Source organism: Macaca nemestrina, chromosome 7 (assembly GCF_043159975.1).
Source record: "Macaca nemestrina isolate mMacNem1 chromosome 7, mMacNem.hap1, whole genome shotgun sequence".
NCBI classification, from domain to species: domain Eukaryota; kingdom Metazoa; phylum Chordata; class Mammalia; order Primates; family Cercopithecidae; genus Macaca; species Macaca nemestrina.
The window spans coordinates 164152730-164172629 of record NC_092131.1 but is presented as its reverse complement, the minus strand read 5'-3'; the positions used below and the strand labels follow the sequence as shown (position 1 = coordinate 164172629).

Genomic DNA, 19900 nt, shown 5'->3' with positions numbered 1-19900 from the left:
GCCAATTTTGCTGAGAGTTTTAACCACAAAGGGATGCTGGATTTCGTCAAATGCTTTTTCTTCATCTATTGAGATGATCACATGATTTTGGTTTTAATTCTGTTTATGTGGTATATAACATTTGTTGACTTGTGTATGTTAAACCATCCCTGCATCCCTGGTATGAAACCCACTTGATCATGATGGATTATCTTTTTGATATGTTGTTGAATTCAGGTAGCTAGTATTTTGTTAAGGATTTTAGTATCTATGTTCATCAAGGATATCAATCTGTAATTTTCTTTTTTGGTTGTGTCCTTTCTTGGTTTTGGTATTAGGGTGATACTGGCTTCACAGAATGAATTGGGGGTGTGGGGGTTCCCTCTTTCTCTATCTTGTGGAATAGTGTCAAAATGATTGGTACCAATTCTTCTTCGAATGTCTTGTAGAATTCTTCTGTGAATCCATTCGGTCCTGGACTTTTTTTGTTTGTGGTAATTTTTAAATTGCCATTTCTATCTCGCTGCTTGTTATTGGTCTGTTCAGGGTATCTAATTCTTCCCAATTTAAGCTAGGAGGGTTGTATCTTTCCAGGAATTTATCCATCTCTTCTAGGTTTTATCGTTTATGTGTGTAGAGGTGTTCATAATAACCTTTAATAATCTTTTGTATTTCTGTGGTGCCAGTTGTAATATCTCCTGTTTCATTTCTTAACGAGGTTATTTGGATTTTCTCTCTTCTTTTCTTTGTTTATCTTGCTAATGATCTATCAATTTTATCACTCTTTTCAAAGAACCAGCTTTTTGTTTCATTTATCTTTTGCATTTCTTTTGTTGTTGTTGTTTGTTTCAATTACATTTAGTTTTGCTCTAATCTTTGTTATTTCCTTCTGCCGGGTTTGGTGTGGTATGTTCTTGTTTCTGTAGTTCCTTGAGGTGTGACCTTAGAATGTCAGCTTGTGCTCTTTCAGTCTTTTTGATGTAGGTGTTAAGGGCTATAAACTTTCCTCTTAGCACTGCCTTTGCTGTATCCCAGATGTTTTGATAGGTTGTGTCATTATTGTCCTTCAGTTAGAAGAATTTTTTAATTTCCTTCATTTCATTTTTGACTCATTGCTCATTCAGCAGCAGGTTATATAATTTCCATGTATTTCCATCGTTTTGAAGGTTTCTTTTTATGTTGATTTCCAGTTTTATTCCACTGTGGTCCGAGAGAGTGCTTGATATAATTTAAATTTTCTTAAATTTATTGAGGCTCATTTTATGGCCTATCATATGGTATATATTGGAGAAAGTTCCATGTGCTGTTGAATAGAATGTGTATTCTGCAGTTGTTGGATAAAATGTTCTATATGTATCTGTTAAGTCCATTTGTTCCAAGACACAATTTAAATCCATCGTTTCTTTATTGACTTTCTATCTTGATGACCTATCTACTGCTGTCAGTGGAGTATGGAAGTTCCCCACTATTATCAAGTTACTGTCTATCTCATTTCTTAGGTCTATTAGTAATTGTCTAATAAATTATGGAGCTCAAATGTTAGGTGTATATGTTTAGGATTGTGATATTTTCCTGTTGGACAAAGTCTTTTACCATCATATAATGTCCCTCTTTGTCTTTTTTAACTGCTGTTGCTTTAAAGTTTGTTTTGTCTGATATAAGAATAGCTACCTCTTCCTTGAATATTTATCCCTTCACTTCTTGTTTCATTTTTTGGATTCCCTTGCATTGGGCTTTGCCTTTCTCTGGTGCCTCCCTAATTAACTTAATAACTAACCTCCTGAATTCTTTTTCAGGTAAATCAGGGATTTTTTTTCTTGACTTGAATCCACTGCTAGTGAACTAGTGTGATTTGTGGGGGGTGTTAAGGAGCCTTGTTTTGTCGTATTACCAGAGTTGGTTTTCTGGTTCCTTCTCATTTGGGTAGGCCCTGTTAGAGGGAAAGTCTAGGGCTGAAGGCTGTTGTTCAGATTATTTTGTCCCATAGGGTGTTCCCTTGATGTAGTACTCTCCCCCTTTTCCTAAGAATGTGGATTTCTGTAAGCTGAACTGCAGTGATTGTTGCCTCTCTTCTGGGTCTAGCCACCCAGCAAGTCTACCAGGTGCCAGGCTGGTACTGGGGGTTGTCTGCACAGAGTCCTGTCATGTGAACTGTCTATGGGTCTCTCAGCCATTAATACCAACAGAGTATTTGGGGTGGCTTCTGGGTCCTGCAGGAGCAGTCCACTTCCTTCAGAGGGTCTGTGAGTCCTCTCAGAATCGCTGGTTTGTTCTTGAAGTTGATCTGGAGCTACAATTCAAAATGCGAGCCTCTGCATGCTTCTCTCTCTGTCTGAGTTGCAGCTGCAATCTAGTCCTGCCTCCCATCCACCATGATGACCTGTCCCCACGTTGTGAAAATCAGTAGGATTTCTATATGCCAACAGTGAACAATCTGAAAAAATAATAATAATAATAATTCCACTTATCATAGCCACAAATAAAATTAAATATCTAGGAATTAACCAAAGAAGTGAAAGATCTTTATAATGAAAAATGTAAAACACTGATGAAGGAAATTGAAGAGGACACCAAAAAATGGAAACTTATTCCAAGTTCATGGATTGGAAAAATTAACATTGTTAAAATATCCATACTACCCAAAGCAATCTACAGATTTAGTGCAATTTTTATCAAAATACCAATGACATTCTTCACATAAATTTAAAAAAAAAACTATTCTAAAATTTATAGGGAGCCACTAAAGACCCAGAATAGCCAAAACTAATCTAAGCAAAAAGAATAAAACAGGAGGAATCACATTACTTGACTTCAAATTATACTACAGAGCTATAGTGACCAAAGCAGCATGGTACTGGCATAAAAACAGACACATATACCAATGGAACATAATAGAGAACCTAGAAACAAATCTGCACACCTTGGCACCTACAGAGGTGCCAAGAACAAACATGGGAGAAAAGACAGTCTCTTCAATAAATGAAACTGAGAAAACTGGATATCCATATGCAGGAAAATGAAACTAAATCCCTCTCACCATATACAAAAGTCAAATCAAAATGGATTAAAGTCTTAAATCTAAGTCCTCAGCCTATGAAACCAGCACAAGAAAACATCAGAGAAACCCTCCAGTACATTGATCTGAGCAAAAATTTCTTGAGTAATACCTTACAAGCACAGGCAACCAAGACAAAAATGGACAAATGAGTTCTCATCAAGTTAAAAAGCTTCTGCATAGCAAATGAAACAATCAACAAAGTTAAGAGACACATCACAGAATGGGGGAAAATATTTGCAAACTACTCTTCTGACAAGGGATTAATAACTAGGATATATAAGGAGCTCAAACAACTCTATAGGAAATAAATCTAATAATCTGATTTAAAATGGGCAAAAGATTTGAATAGACATTTCTAAAAGAATACATACAGATGGCAAACAGGCATGTGAAAGGTACTTGACATCACTGATCATCAGAGAAATGCAAATCAAAACTACAATGAGATATCATCTCACCCCAGTTAAAATGGCTTATATCCAAAAACGGAATAACAAATGCTGGCAAAGATAGAGAGAAAAGGGAATGCTCATACATTGTTAGTGGGAATGTAAGTTAGTACAAACACCATGGAGAACAGTTTGGAGGTTCCTCAAAAAACTAAAAATAGAGCTACCATATGATCCAGCAATCCCACTGATGGGTATATACTCAAAGGAAATCAGTATATTGAAGAGTCATCCACACTTTCATGTTCACTGCAGCACTGTTCACAATAGCCAAAATTTGGAATCAGCCTAAGTGCCCATCAACAGATGAATGAATAAAGAAAATATAGTACATCTACGCAATAGAGTGCTATTCAGCCATAAAAAGAAAATGAGATTCTGTCATTTGCATTGGAACTGGAGGCCATCATGCTAAGTGAAGTAAGCCATGCACAAAAAGACACACATCACATGTTCTCATTTATTTGTAAAACCTAAAAAATCAAAATAATTGAACTCATGAAGATAGAGAGTAGAAGAACGGTTACCAGAGGTTGTGAAGGGTGATGGCAGGGAGGTGAGAATGCTTAGTGGATTTTTTTTTTTAAAGTAAGACCTAGTATTTTATAGCAAAACAGGGTGACTATCATCAATAACAATTTAATTGTACATTTTTAAATAACTAAAAGAGTATAATTGGTTTGTAAACACAATGGATAAATGCTTGAGGAGATGGGTACATCATTTTACATGATGTGATTATTACTCATTGCATACCTGTATCAAAACATTTCATATACCCCATAAATATACACACCTACTATGTACCCACAAAATTTTTTTAAGTGCATGAATAGATTTGGGGCTTTAGACAAGGCTGGAGCAAGAAACCTCAAAACAATGTCTTTGAGACATCGTTTCTTTTTCTTCTCTCTTCAGATGGGTCTTCTCTTTTTAGTGACAAGATGGCTGCCAACAACCTAAATCTCGTACTACCAGATTAGCAATCTTTGCAGAATAAAAGCATTTTCCAATAGGTTCAGCAGTAAAGTCCAGAAAAGATCATAAACTGGCCTATCTGAGATCAATTGCCTACCCTGTCCCACAGTCAATGTGGCCAGAGGGATGGAATACTCTGATTGGTCAAGCATATGTCATATGTTCAGCCCCTTATTAAGGATTAAGAGTAGTAAAAGAAGAAGAATAAAGTAAGGGAATCACCTAAACTATGTGGAATGCATTTCTCCCGATAAAACGGGCTCAGTTCCTATGGAAGAGAAAAGGGATGCTGGACATGCAAAAGCAGAGGTCTACTTCATTGTTAAACTCTGTGTCTTTGTATAAGCAAAAATTGTAACTTCTAAAGACTGTAGGTTAAGTTGGCGAAAGCTACTACACCACTACAAAGAGCTCAGTTTAAGAACCATGTAAATAATCAGGTCACTAGGGCTAAAGTAAGCAACAATTCTAAAATAACTAGAATATGACTGGTATAAATTGCTTCACCAACTCAAAGTAGCATATACATCACACCTCTTATTTTTCCAATTAATTGCTGAAATACTCACATGCCTTACTGATAGGATATACTCTACATTATTTTCCAGTACAAGAGAAAATTATTTTACATGATAAGGTTTTAGGTCTAAAAATGTCATTAACTTTAAGAAAGCTGGTATCAAGCAGGTCATATTTTCTAGGCATTGTGCAATGACTATAGAAATTATGAAAATGTGTAACCAACCAGTAATATCTAGCCACATGCAAATTTTATAAAAGATCCTTTTAATTAACTTCTCGATTAAATGGAAAATCCAAACTGAGGTTACATTTATAGGGTCAGTTACGTGCTAAGGAGGAAGCATAGAGAATAGAATAGCTCCCAGAGGCTGTCACTTTCTTAATTTAAGGTAAAAAATTCTACCCTATTAGCTTAGTATTAGATGAAAACAGAAATTCTGGTCACATAGAGTTACTATTCACTGCAGTGAAGTATATCTTTTCAGAAAGTTGCATAAAATTGAATAATATATCATGTATTAAATTAAAAAAAAAAACAGGATATATTTGAACTCCTTGAAGTTATTCCTCCCACCTAAACTGTCAGAATCTTTACAGCTCTTAAGTCCAAGGGCAGGGAGCGGTCATTCTAGCATTCACACCAGCCAGGAGTCAACCTGGGACACCTTGGTCCACTGCCATTGCTTTGTGAGAACACATAATGTCGCTATTGAAAACTGATCCTACACAAAGTGGTCAAGTAATTTATTGTACAGATTGAGACATTTTTGATAATAGAAAGGAATGCTGTTAATAGTTATGCCAGGACAAGAGACGTTAGCCAGGACTGTTTCAGAAAACCAGGATGTATGGTTACCTTCTATGTAATTCAAGATCTTGTTCACCCTATGTGGTTTGCTGAAGCAGGTGGGTTTCATTCTTCAGTGTTAAGTGCAGATAACAGTGTTCCATGCTTAGTATCTCAGTGCCACACTCAAGGTGCACCTCTTCTTCCATTCAAATACTCAGCCCTACTCAGCCCTCTGCTTCAAGGTCAAGTTCCTAGAGGATCAAGATGAACACTGGTTTCTGCCTCCCTCACCCTTGCCTCTCCAGGATGCCCTTCAGGAAGTCAGGCTACTCTCTGGAGATCCACCCCCTCGGAGGTCAGAAGTCTTACCTTCCAAAGACCCACCACCCAAACACAAAGAGCTCAATGATACACTCCAAGGAAAGCTCCAAGGTGCACACCTTTCCTTCCAGACACTTTCCACACTCCTTTGAAGCTTCTGCATCTGGAGAAGAGAAAAAGTTTACTAAAAGCTAGTGTTAGAGACACCATTCATTTCTATGGTCAAACCTGAGTTTTCTAAGCTGTTATCAACTGGCCTGTTTAGCCAACATCTCTATACTTCTACATTTCTTTTTTTTTTTCTTTTTAATGGAGTCTCGCCCTGTTGCCCAAGCTGGAGTGCAATGACATGATCTCAGCTCACTGCAACTTCCATCTCCCAGGTTCAGATGATTCTCCTGCCTCAGCCTCCCAAGTAGCTGGAGTTACAGACGCCCACCACCATGCCCAGCTAATTTTTGTATTTCTAGTAGAGATGGGGTTTCACCAGGTTGGCCAGGCTGCTCTCGAACTCCTGACCTTGTGATCTGCCCACCTCGGCCTCCCAAAGTGCTGAGATTACAGGCAAGAGCCACTGCACCCGGCCTACTTCTACATTTCAAAATAATTATCCAAATGAGTTCACATTGCTAATGATTTGAGGAGAAAAGGGAAAGGAAGAAAAAGAATATTTGCTAAATCCCTAGTACTGTGTAGTGTTGGGAATATATGGATGAAGAAGACATAATATCTGGTTTTGAGAAGGTGAGAAGGAAAGACAGATATAATACATGTGTATATGATAACTCCTATAACAGAAACATAGAAGAAGGAGTAATTCTCCATGTCTACATCCAATAAGAGGTGACATTAAATGCTAGACTTAGAAGAAACATGACATGCCACATATTAAATAAGCTGACCATGTGTTAGCAAAGCCATTCTTTACTGGAGGACTAAAAACATTTTCCATCCTAGGTGAATATCTTAAATGGAAGTACCAAATAGAAATACCCCCAAAAATGAGCAACTTAATCTTTCAAGTTGTCTGGAGTTGGTAAATTCTTTATAATACCAGCCTTCAGGGAAAACCAAATCCTCTTCTACTGGCAATTATTAGAGTAATGCACAAATACCCACATTCTGATAATACAAGTAACGCTGAGATATTTACTCAAGACCCCATCACCCTAAATGGGAATACCCAACACGATGTCACTGCCTTGAGGGTTTCCAATAAGGTCTGCATTTTGTGTACAGCTTTTTATAAAACTTTTCTTTTAGGTTCAGGGGTACATGTGCTGGTGTGTTATATAGGTAAATCGCATGTCACAGGGGTTCGTTGTACAGATTATCTCATCACCTAGGTAATAATCTTACTATCCAATAGGTGGTTTTTAGGTCCTCTCCCTCCTCTACCTTCCACCCTCAAGTACACATGTGTTCATGTGTAGTCAATGTTTGCTCCCATTTATAAGCAAGAACATGCAGTATTTGGTTTTCTGTTCCTGAATTAGTTTGCCTATGATAATGGCCTCAAACTCCATTCATGTTGCTGCAAAGGACATAATCTTGTTCTTTTTTATGGTTGCGTAGTATTCCATAGTGTATATATACCACATTTTATTTATCCAGTCTACTATTGATGGGCATTTAGGAGGTTGATTCCATGTCTTTGCTATTGTGAATAGTGCTATGATGAGTATATGCATGTACGTGTCTTTATAGTCGAATGGCTCATATTCCTTTGGGTATACACCCAATCATGGGACTGCTGGGTTGAATGGTAATTCTGTTTTAAGTTCTTTGAGAAATTGCCACACTGCTTTCTCCTATGACTGAACTAATTTACAGTCTGTGTTATTCTGTTTTCACACTGCTGATAAAGATATACCCGAGACTGGGCAATTTACAAAAGAAAGAGGCTTATTGGACTTACAGTTCCACATGGCTAGGGAGGCCTCACCATCATAATGGAAGGTGAAAGGCATGTCTCATATGGTGGCAGACAAGAGAGCTTGTGTAGGAAAACTCCCGCTTTTAAAACCATCAGCTCTCATAAGACTTATTCACTATCACAAGAACAGCACAAGAAAGACCTGCACCCACAATTCAATTATCTCCCACCAGGTCCCTCCCACAACACATGGGAATTCAAGATGAGATTTGGATGGGGACACAGCCAAACCACATCATTCTGCCTCTGGCCCCTCCCAAATCTTATTTCCTCACATTTTAAAACCAATCATGCCTTTCCTATAGTCTCTCGAAGTCTTAACTCATTTCTGCATTAACTCAAAAGTCCACAGTCCAAAGTCTCATTGGAGACAAGGCAAGTCCCTTCTGCCTATGAGACTGTAAAATCAAAAGCAATTTGGTTACTTCCTAGAGACAATGGGGGTACAGGTATTGGGTAAATATGGACATTTCAAATGGAGAAATTAACCAAAACGAAGGGGCTACAGTCCCCCTGAAAGTCCAAAATCCAGCGGGGCAGTCAAATTTTAAAGCTCCAAAATGATCTCCTTTGACTCCATGTCTCACATCCAGGTCATGCTGATGCAAGAGGTGGGTTCCCATGGTCTTCGGCAGCTCTGCCCCTGTGGTTTTGCAGGATATAGCCCCCTCCTGGGTGCTGTCATGGCCTGGCATTGAGTGCCTGTGACTTTTCCAGGCACTTTGTGCAAGCTGTTGGTGGATCTACCATTCTGGGGTCTGGATGATAGTTGCCTGCTTCTCACAGCTCCACTAGGCAGTGCCCCAGGAGGGACTCCATGTCGGGGCTCTGACCCCACATTTCCCTTTCATACTGCCCTAGCAGAGGTTCTTCTGCAGCAAACTTCTGCCTGGGCATCCAGGCATTTCCATACATCCTCTGAAATCTAGGCAGACAATCTCAAACCTCAATTCTTGACTTCTCTGCACCTGTAGGCTCAACACCATGTGGAAGCTGACAGGGCTTGGGGCTTCCACCCTCTGAAGCAACAGCCTGAGCTGCACCTTGGCCCCTTTTAGTCACGGCTAGAGTGGATGGAACACAAGGCACCAAGTCGCTAGACTGCACACAGCAAAGAGACTCTGGGCCCAGCCCACACAACCACTTTTCCTTCTAAGCCTCCAAGTTGTGATGGGAGGGGCTGCCACGAAGACCTCTGACATGCCCTGGAGACATTTTCCCCATTGTCTTGGGGATTAACATTCAGCTCCTCATTACTTATGCAAATTTCTGCAGCTGCCTTGAATTTCTCCTCAGAAAATGAGATTTGCTTTTCTATTACATTGTCAGGCTGCAAATTTTCCCAACTTTTATGCTGTTTCCTTTTTAAAACAATGTTTTTAACAGCACCCAAGTCGTATCTTTAACGCTTTGCTGCCTAAGCTTCCACCAGATACCCTAAATCCTCTCTCTCAAGTTCAAAGTTCCACAAGTCTCTAGGGCAGGGGCAAAATGCTGCCAGTCTCTTTGCTAAAATGTAACAAGAGTTACTTTTGCTCCACTTCCCAACAAGTTCCTCATCTCCATCTGAGACCACCTCAGCCTGGATTTCATTGTTCATATCATTATCAGCATTTTGGTCAAAGCCATCTAACAAGTCTCTAGAGAATTCCAAACTTCCCCACATTTTCCTGTCTTTTTCTGAGCTCTCCAAACTGTTCCAACCTCTGCCTGTTACCAAGTTCCAAAGTTGCTTCTATATTTTTGAGTATCTTTTCAGCAGCGCCCCACTCTACTGGTACCAAATTACTGTATTAGTCTGTTTTCACACTGTTGATGAAGACATAGCTGAGACTGGACAATTACAAAAGAAAGACGTTTATTGGACTTTCAGTCCAATAAACTGGGGAGGCCTCATAATTATGGCAGAAGCCGAAAGGCACATCTCACATCGCAGCAGACAAGAGAAGAGAGCTTGTTCAGGGAAACTCCCATTTTTAAAACCATCTCGTGAGACTTACTCACTATCATGAGTACAGCATGGAAAAGACCTGCCCCCATGATTCAATTACCTCCCACCAGGTCCCTCCCACAACACGTGGGAATTCAAGATAAGATTTGGGTGAGGACACAGTCAAACCATATCACCATCCCACCCACAATGTATATGCATTTTCTTTTCTCTACAAGTTGGTCAGCATTTATTACTTTTTGAGTTTTTAATAATAGCCATTCCGAGTGCTGTGAGATGTTATCTCATTGTGGTTTTGATTTGCATTTCTGTGATGATTAGTGATGTTGAGCATTTTTTCATATGCTTCTTGAGCACATGTATATCTTCTTTTGAAAAGTGTCTGTTCATATTCTTTGTGCACGTTTTAATGGGGTTTTGTTTTTTTCTTGTAAATTTGTTTAAGTTCCTTATAGATTCTGGATATTCAACATTTATTGGATATATAGCTTGCATATATCTTCTCCCATTCTGTAGGCTGTTTACTCTGTTGATAATTTCTTTTGCTGTGCAGAAGATCTTCAGTATAATCAGATTCCATTTGACAATTTTTGGGTTTTATTGCAATTGTCTTTGGCAGCTTCATCATGAAATCTTTGCCAGAATGTATGTCTACAGTAACATTTTTTAGGTTGTCTTCGGGGTTTTTATAGTTGTAGGTTTTACATATAAGTCTCTAACCTAGCTTGCATTGATTTTTGTATATGGTGTAAGGAAGGAGTTCAATTTTAATCTTCTTCATAGGGCTAACCAGTTATTCCAGTTCCATTTATTGAATAGGGTGTCCTTTCCCCATTGCCTGCTTTGTTGACTTTGTCAAAGATCAGACTGTTGTAGATGTGTGGTTTTATTTCTGGGCTCTCTATTCTGTTCCATCAATCTATGTGGGTTTTTTTCCTTTTTTTTTTTTTTTTTTTTGGTACCATGCTGTTTAGGTTACCATAACCTTGTAGAATAGTTTGAAGTCAGGTAATGTGTTGTCTCCAGCTTTGTTCTTTGTGCTTAGTATTGCTTTTGCTATTGACACTCGTTTTGCTTCCACATGAATTTTAAAATAGTTTTTTATAATTATGTGAAGAATGCCATTGATAGTTTATAGGAATAGCATTTAATCTATAAATTTCTTTGGCCAGTATGGCCATTTTAACAATATTGATTCTTCCTATCCATAAACATTGAATCTTTGTGTCATCTCTGATTTATTTGAGCAGGGTTTTGTAATTCTCATTGTAGAAATTTTTCACCTCCTTGGTTAGCCATATTCCCAGGTATTTTATTTCTTTCCTGGCACTTGTGAATGTGATTCATTCCTCATTTGGCTCTCGACTTGGCTATTGTTGGTGTATAGAAATGCCAGTGATTTCTGTGCATTGATTTGTATCCTGAAACTTTGCTGAAGTTGTTTATCAACTGAAGGAGCTTCTGGGCTGAGACCATGGGGTTTTCCAGATAGAGAATTATGTTGTCTACAAACGGAGATAGTTTGACTTCCTCTTTTCCTATTTGGATGTCTTTAGTTTCTTTCTCTTGCCTGATTGCTCTGGCTAGAATATCCAGTACAATGTTGAATGTGAGTGGTGAAAGTGGGCATCCTTGTCTTGTTCCAGTTCTCAAATGTTTCAAGTTTTTGCCCATTCAGTATGATGTTGGCGTGGGTTTGTTACATATGGCTCTGATTATTTTCAGGTATGCTCCTTCATTGCCTAGTGTATCGAGGGTTTTTAACATGAAAAGATTTTTCATTTTACCAAAGGCCTTTTCTGTGTCTATTGAGATGATCATGTGGTTTTGGTTTTAGTTCTGTTTATGTGATGAATCACATTTATTGATTCATGTATGTTGAACAAACCTTGCATCCCAGAGATAAATCCTACTTGATTGTGGTGGATTAATTTTTTGATGTCTTGCTGGATTTTGTTTGCTGGTATTTCGTTGAGGAATTTTGCATCTATATTTATCAAGAAGATTGTCCTGAGGCTTTCCTTTTGTTCTGTCTGTGCCAGGTTTTGGTATCAGGAAGATGCTGGACTCACAGAATGAGTTAAGGAGGAGTCCCTCCTCCTCAATTTTTTGAAATAGTTTCAATAGGGATGGTACCAGCTTTCCTTTATACATGTGATAGAATTTAGTTGTGACTTCATCTGATCCTGGGCTTTTTATGATTGGTAGACTTTTGATTACTGATTCAATTTCAGAACTCATTATTGGTTTGTTCAGGGATTCCATTTCTTCCTGGTTCAATCTTAGGAGGTGTAGGTTTCCAAGAATTTATCCATTTATTCTAGGTTTTCTAGTTTTTTGTGCTTAAAGGTATTAGTAGTAGTCTCTGAGCATTTTTTTTATTTCTGTGGGTTGGTGGTAATGTCCTCTTTGTTATTTCTGATTGTTTTTATTTGGATCTTCTCTCTTTTTTTTCTTTATTTGTCTAGCTAGTGATCTACTCATCTTATTTATTCTTTCAAAAAACCAACTCCTGATGTGTTGATCTTTTGTATGGTTTTTCACATCTCAATGTCCTTCAGTTTGCCTCTGATTTTGGTTATTTCTTGTCTTCTGCTAGCTCTGGGGTTGGTTTGCTCTTGTTTCTCCAGTTCCTCTAGGTGATATGTTAGTTGCTAATTTAAGATCTTTCTATTTGATGTGGGCATTTAATGCTATAAACTTTTCTCTTAACACAGCTATAGCTGTGTCCCAGATATTCTGGTATGTTGTACCTTTGTTCTCATTAGTTTCAAAGTATTTCTTGATGTCTACCTTAGTTTCATTGCTTATGCAAAAGTTACTTAGGAGCAGATTGTTTAATTTCCATGTAACTGTGTGCTTTTGAGCAGTTTTCTTAGTATTGATTTCTATTTTTATTGTACTGTATCCAAGAGTGTGTTTGGTATAATTTGGGTTTTTTAATTTGCTGAGGATTATTTTATGGCCAATTGTGTGGTCAATTTTTGTGTATGTGCCCACGTAAAGGAGGAAAATGTATATTCTGTTGTTTTTGGATAGAGAGTTCTGTAGGTGTATGTTAGACCCATTTTGTCAAATGTTGAGTTCAGGTCCCAAATATCTTTATTAGTTTTCTGCCTCAATTATCTAATACTGTCAGTGGGGTGTTGAAGTCTCCCCCTATTACTGTTTGGTTATCTAAGTCTCTTTGTATGTTTTTAAGAAATTGCTTTATAAATCTGGGTGTTCCTATGTTGCATGCATATATATTTAGGACAGTCAGATCTTCTTGTTGAATTAAAATCTTTGCCATTATATAATGTCCTTCTGTGTCTTTTTTGATTACCATTGGTTTAAAGTCTGTTTTGTCTGAAATTAGAACAGCAACCCCTGCTTTTTCCTGTTTTCCATTTACTTGGTAGATTTTTCTCCATCTCTTTACTTTAAGTCTATGGGTGTTATTACATGTCAGATGATTCTCTTGAAGACAGCATAGAGTTGGGTCTTGCTTTCTTTATTCCACTTGCCATTCTTTGCCTTTTAATTGAAGCATTTAGCCAATTTACACTCAAGGTTAATATTGATCAGTTGAGGTTTGATTTTGTCATCATGTTGTTAGCTGGTTATTATTCAGACTTGATGGCTTAATTGCTTTATAGTGTTAATGGTCTATGTACTTAAGTGTGTTTTTGTGGTGGCCAATATTAGTCTTTCCTTTCCATATTTAGCACTCCCTTAAGGACCTCTTGTAAGACAGTCTACTGGTAAGAATTCCAGTAGCATTTGCTTGTCTGAAAAAGATCTTGGTCAGGCATGGGGGCTCACGCCTGTAATCCCAGCACTTTGGGAGACCAAGGTGGGTGGATCACTTGAGGTCAGGAGTTTGAGACTAGCCTGGCCAACATGGTGAAATCCTGTGTCTATCAATAATACAAAAATTAGCCAGGCATGGTGGCACATGCCTGTAATCCCAGCTACTCAGGAAGTTGAGGCAGGATAATCGCTTGAACCTGGGAGGTGGAAGTTGCGGTGAGCCGAGATCGCACCACTGCACTCCAGCCTGGGTGACAGAGCAAGACTCCATCTTGGAAAAAAAAAAATCTTATTTTTCCTTCACGTTAGTCTGGTGCATTTCCCTTTTTAGTGATCTGCTCCTTCTTTCTAGATGCCTTTAACATTTTGTCTTTCATTTCAGACTTGGAAATCTGATTACTGTGTGTCTTGGGGATAGTCATCTTGTACCGTATCACACAGGGGTTCTCTGCATTTCTTGAATTTGAAGGTTGGCCTCTCTAACAAGGTTAGGGAAATTTTCCTGGATGATGTCCGTAACTATGTTTTCCAAGTTGCTTGCTTTCTCTCCCTCTTTCAGACTAGCCAATGAGTCATAGGTTTAGTCTCTTTTCATAATCCCACGTATCTCAGAAGTTTTGTCAATTCTTTTTTGTTTCTTCTTTACTTTCGTCTGATTGAGTTACTTTAGAGAACTGGTTTTTGAGCTCTGAGATTCTTTCCTCAGCTTGGTTGATTCTGCTGTTAATACTTGTAATTGTACTATGAAATTCTTGAAGTGAGTTTTTCAGCTCTATCAGATCAGTTTGGTTCTTTCTTTCTTTTTTCTTTTTTTTTTTTTTTGACAGAGTCTTACTCTGTCACCCAGGCAATGGCACAATCTCGGCTCATTACAACCTCCACCTCCCAGGTTCAAATGATTCTTCTGCCTCAGCCTCTCGAGTAGCTGGGATTACAGTGCCTGCCACCTTGCACATTTTTAATAGAAACAGGGTTTCACCACGTTGACCAGGCTGGTCTCAGACTCCTGTCTTAAGGTGACCTGCCCACCTTGGCCTCCCAAAGTGCTGGGCTTACAGGCATGAGCCACCGCATCCAGCCTGGTTCTTTCTTAAAATTGCCATTTTGCCTTTTATCTCCTCTATCATTTCATTGTATTCCTTAGATTCCTTGGATTGGGTTTCAACTTCCTCCTGAAAATTGATGATCTTTGTTCCTATCCATATTCTGAATTCTATTTATGTCATTTCAGCTATTTCAACCTGGTGAAGAACCATTGTTGGGGAACTAGTGCAGTTGTTTGGAGGTAAGAACATACTCTGGCATTTTGAGCTGCCAGAGTTCTGGTGCTGGTTCTTATTTGTGTGGGATAGTGTTCCTTTAACTGTGGTGTAATCTGAGTATAGTCTGTTGTCTTCATTTCTGGATATTTTCAGCAGGCCGAGGCTTCGTGCAGGGTCTCTCGTAGCTGAATTCTTGTCCTTGGTTTCATGGGGTGTATATTAGCAAAGTATTTTTGGTGTTGAAGTTTTGGGTTGGTAGACAGCACTTAAGTGTAATGGCCAGTAGATAGGTTCTTGCTCATCCACGTGGCTCCTCTGTATTTCCTTGTGTTTGCAGCCATGCTCCATCTCAGTGCTTTGAGAGTGTGGGCTCTTCTCCCACTCAAGTGTTGACTACAGACCTCAGTTTGGCACTCCTGGGTTGCACACCACAGCCCTGGGACAAGCTCAGCCTTTAGGTTGCCTGCCTGGCTTGGGGGCAGGGATCTCAGCAGTGGCAATGGCAAAGGATCTTTCACTTGTCTCTTATGGCTCTACCTTCAGAGAAATGCAGGGCCCTTACCAATCTGGGCGATTGGCCTGGAGTGGGGCAGCTGTGTGGGCTCAACCTGGGGGCCCCGTCTGGCAACAAATAGTGGGGGCAGGGAGCTCATGGGGTAGACAGACTGGCCTCTTCTCCTTATGGCGGCTGCAGCATGCTAGAGGTATAAGGCACTCAGAGTCTTTGCTCCTTCTCAGTCTGAAGTCAGCGAGGGCAGTACCCCTACAGCGGCAGTAGCAGTGGCAGAGGTGCTCTCAGTTGCCTCTGGGAGTTCCACCCCAGAGAAACACAGCCACTGCCAACGGGAATGTTAAGCCAGGGATTGGGACAACTATACTGGGGGCCTGAGCCAGGGGCCCTCCTTGATAAAGAGCAGGGTGTCAGGGCTCACAGGGAAGAGAGAATGAGCTCCTTTCCTTATGGTAAGTGTGGTGTGCTGGGGCACAAATAAAGCCCTCAGACTCTGTTCCTTCACCAGTCCAAGAGGAACAAGGGCAAAACTGCTGCAATGGCAATGGCACAGAGATTGTCAGTTGCCACTTGGAGCTCGATCCTAGGGAAACACAGAGCCACTACCAGTGGGAGCACTCAGTCGGGGGTGGGGCAGCTGCTCTGTGGTCCCCAGCCGAGGACCTGCCTGGTGAAGACTAGGGGGTGGGGGCTCACAGGAAAGAGAAACTGAGCTCCTCTCCATAGGGTGGCTGTAACATGCTGGAGGTGCCAGCAATGGGACCAGGCCCTTTGTTCCTCCCCCTGCCCAAGTGTAGTAAGGGTGGTACCACTGCCGCCGCAATGCGAGAGGGTCTGAGGGTTGTCGCTGGGATTTCCTTTCCAGGGAAATGCAGAGCCACCACCGGCTGACGTGTTCAGGTAGAGGCAAGGTGGTTGTGCTGGGTGACCTGTTTGAGAGGCTGTATTCGTCTATTCTTGTACTGCTATAAAGAAATACCTGAGAGTGGGTAATTTAGAAAGAAAAGAGGGTTAATTGGGTCACGATTCTGCCGGCCGTACAGGAAGCATGGCAGCATCTGCTTCTGGGGAGGCTTCAGGGAGCTTTGAGTCACGGTGGAAGGCAAAGCAGGAGCAGGCATCTTAATGGCAGGAGCAGGACCAAGGTGGGTGGGGGGACAGTGCCACACACTTTTTAAAAACCAGATCTAGTGAGAACTCACTATCATGACAGAGTACCAACGGGAAAATCCACCCCCATGATCCAATCTCCTCCCACCAGGCCCCACCTCCAATACTGGGGATTACAATTTAACATAAGATTTGGGCAGGGACACAGATCCTAACTATGTCAAAGGCCCTGCCCAGTGAGGAGTGACAGGACCTGCCCGGAACACAGTCTGGTTGCTTTTCCATACGGCAGCGGTGCTGTGCTGGAGGTCCTTCTTAGTCCTTAGTCTTTAGTCGTTTTGCTCCCTCCCAAGCCTGAGGGCAGCAGGAGCAGGAGTTGTAGGGAACAAAAATAGCAGGTTTGCCCACTATTGCTGGGAGTTCTGTCCCAGGGCAGCGCAGGGCTGCCAATGCTACATGAAACTGGACTTCATTCTTGGCAGAATGTGGTAGGCTCCCATTTACCAGCACCCTGCCACACAACAGATCAAGAAATCCACACCCTCTAAACCTATGAATCTGAAAATTGGCATCATAAAAAAGTACTTTCACACATTGTGGGTTTAAACCCAAGCGGGGGTGGGTGGGGACCCAGGTTATGAGGCCCTTTCCAATAAGAGTAGCAGGGACAGAGAACCATGAGGAAAACAGAGTGGCCACTTTTCTTTAAGGGGGCTGTGCTCGGTGGAGGGCTGCATTAGTCCTTCATCTTTTCACCGTCTCCCAAGCCTGAGGGCAGCAAGGACAGGCGCTCCAGAGCAGCAAAAATGGCAGGCCTGTCTGCCACCACTGGGAGCTCCCTCGCAGAGCAGTGCAGAGCTGCTACCAGCACCCCAGGAGGGGCGAGGGGCTGGGGTCCCATGTTGGGAGGCCCTGCCCACTGAGGGTAAGTGGGGGCAGTGACCCACGTGGAAAACAGTCTGGCCACTTTTTCATGAGACAGCTGCGCTGTGCTGGGGGCTGTGTTAGTCTTGAATCGCTTTGCGGCCTCCTGAGCCTGAGGGCAGCGGGAGCTGGGAGCTGCAGAGCAGGAAAACTAAGGGGCCTGCCTGCCACCACTGGGAGCTCCATCCCAGGGAAGGGCAGAAGCCAGAGAGCTCAGGCGGCACTGGGGGCTGCACTAGGGTCCTAGGCCAGTGGGCCTAGTCTGGTGGGGTACAGTGGAGGTAAGGCCTGCAGTCCGTCCAGTCCCCAGCCCTGTCAGTTCAGCCTCTACCCCACAGACGTGTGACGGAGTCTTGCTTCCCCCATCACCAGAGCTGCCATAGCTGGTGCCAGGGTGCCCAGGGGTCTAAGGGCCTCAGGAAGCCATGTGCGCCTGAGTGGTGGCTCTGCCCAGGCTCTAAGCAGCTCTTCATGTCAGTCCGGAGGCCCGTTCCCGGCAGTGGGGAGCCTCTCCTGGCTCCGTGCCGATCCTGGGGGGGTAGCTGTCCGGTCTCTCTCTTCTCCCTTCTCCATGAGCTGTGTTGCTTCTCGGATGCATCCCAACTTGTCCACCTGGACGATCCAGTTGAAGAGCTAACGTTTATTCGCCACTCTTTCTCCTCTCTGTGAGAGCGGCGCACACCAGCTGCTTCTATCAGCCATCTTGACAAAAAAAAAAAAAAAAAAAAATCTAGTTTCTCTCTACACTGAATGGCAGTGGAACTCTAAGATTCAGTGGGACCTGGCAGTTTGTTCCCACTGGGTGGCCAATGCTACATCAAACTGGACTTCATTCTTGGCAAAATGTGGTAGGCTCCCATTTACCATCACCCCACCGCGTGATAGTGCAACAAATCCACACCCTCTAAACCCATGAATCTGAAAGTTGGCATCATAAAAAAGTACTTTCACACATTGTGGTTTTAGAATCAATTTATTTTAAGAAAACTTTTTTTAAAATTTTTCTTTCATGAATATTTCATTATTCATCACTCTATTTTCTCTGCTGTAGCTAAGCAGAATAGTGCTGAGAAAACAGTTCAAAAGTTATTGTAGAGGATTCAAATCTCCACTGGCAGCTTAAAATCTACAAAATTTTCCCTTTTGTTGTTTAAAGTAAAGGTAAATGTTGACTGCATTCTTTGGAATCATACCCAGAATATAGTTGCTGAGGGTGAGAATACAATGTACAAATGTTTGCTCAGGAGGTAAAGAAAGCCAGCACAAAAAAAAAAAAAAAAAACTGGCCCCAGAAGGCAGAGCAAGCCAGCAAAATATTTTTGCCATGTAACAGTATTACTGTAGAAGGAGATTCACTGGTATTTTAAATGGTTTTATTTTAAAAGATAAGGAAGAAAGGAAGAGAGAAAGATTCCTTGCCAGTATAAACTTTTGACAATGAACAGCTGCCACTTTATGTGCTTTTATTTTACTGCACCTATTAACTGTGCTTCCTTAAAATGATTTAAAGTTTTTGATTTTATAATACTCAGAAACTCAGGTCTTAAAGGCAACATCCAATGGTTAAAATCATTGCTTTAAAAATACCTTTCTAGCTGGGCACAGTGACAAGCGCATGTAGTCTCAGCTACTCAGGAGACTGGGGTGGGAGGATCACTTGAGCCCAGGAGTTCAAGGCTAGCCAGGGAAGCATGGCCGCACCCTGTCTCTGAAAATAAAAAAAACAAAATACATTTCTGATAAGAAGCAAAACTAACAGCTGCTTTTCTGTGTTTACAGTGCAGACCTGGGAAGGTGACATTTTTATGTAGCATGAGGTCACAGCCTGACTAGAAACTATTGTAGGGGAGATAAACAGCTGTTGGCTGGCTAGCTTGCTTCTCCTGATGAATATTTACAGCAGAGACTGGCTATAGATGCCAGCGGCTGGCCTTCCCAACAGTGTCCTAATCATTACAGACAACTGAGCAGCCTGCATGGGCCTTTGAAGCAGTGTATTCCCTTACGATTTGACCACGGTAGCCTGTTTCCCACATGAACAGTAGTGGCCACTATTCCATGACACTCGTGGGATCTCTTCAGCAGCTAGTCATTCATGTCAGCAAATTATATTCCTGCTAGATGCGGAACAGATGGACCAACGTCCAAGATAACAGCAAACTTGTCCCATTTTTCACAGGTTCATAGGCTCTAGCCAGATTTGAGCATCAAGAGAATAGGTGTGGAAAACATAGATGTGGATGATAAAGTATTTGAGTATCAATCCCAAGGGCTGAGTCACTGCCTACAATTGTAATCCACCTGAAATCTTCAGAAT

At 41.2% G+C, this 19900-nt stretch overlaps 1 protein-coding gene across 4 annotated transcripts in view; it reads left to right on the top strand.

The window, feature by feature from the left end:
- The window catches only part of LOC105492607 (transmembrane and coiled-coil domains 5A), an 87384-nt gene that overhangs the window by 28751 nt on the left and 38733 nt on the right, over window positions 1–19900 (top strand). For 3 of the 4 annotated variants that reach the window (XM_071067124.1, XM_071067122.1, XM_071067123.1), the window contains exon 10: window positions 15008–15061. In XM_071067124.1, the coding sequence (XP_070923225.1) occupies window positions 15008–15061 (54 nt within the window). Of the gene's footprint in view, window positions 1–4404; window positions 4502–15007; window positions 15062–19900 lie in introns of those variants that run through there. The other variant, XM_011759839.3, reaches the window with a different exon arrangement.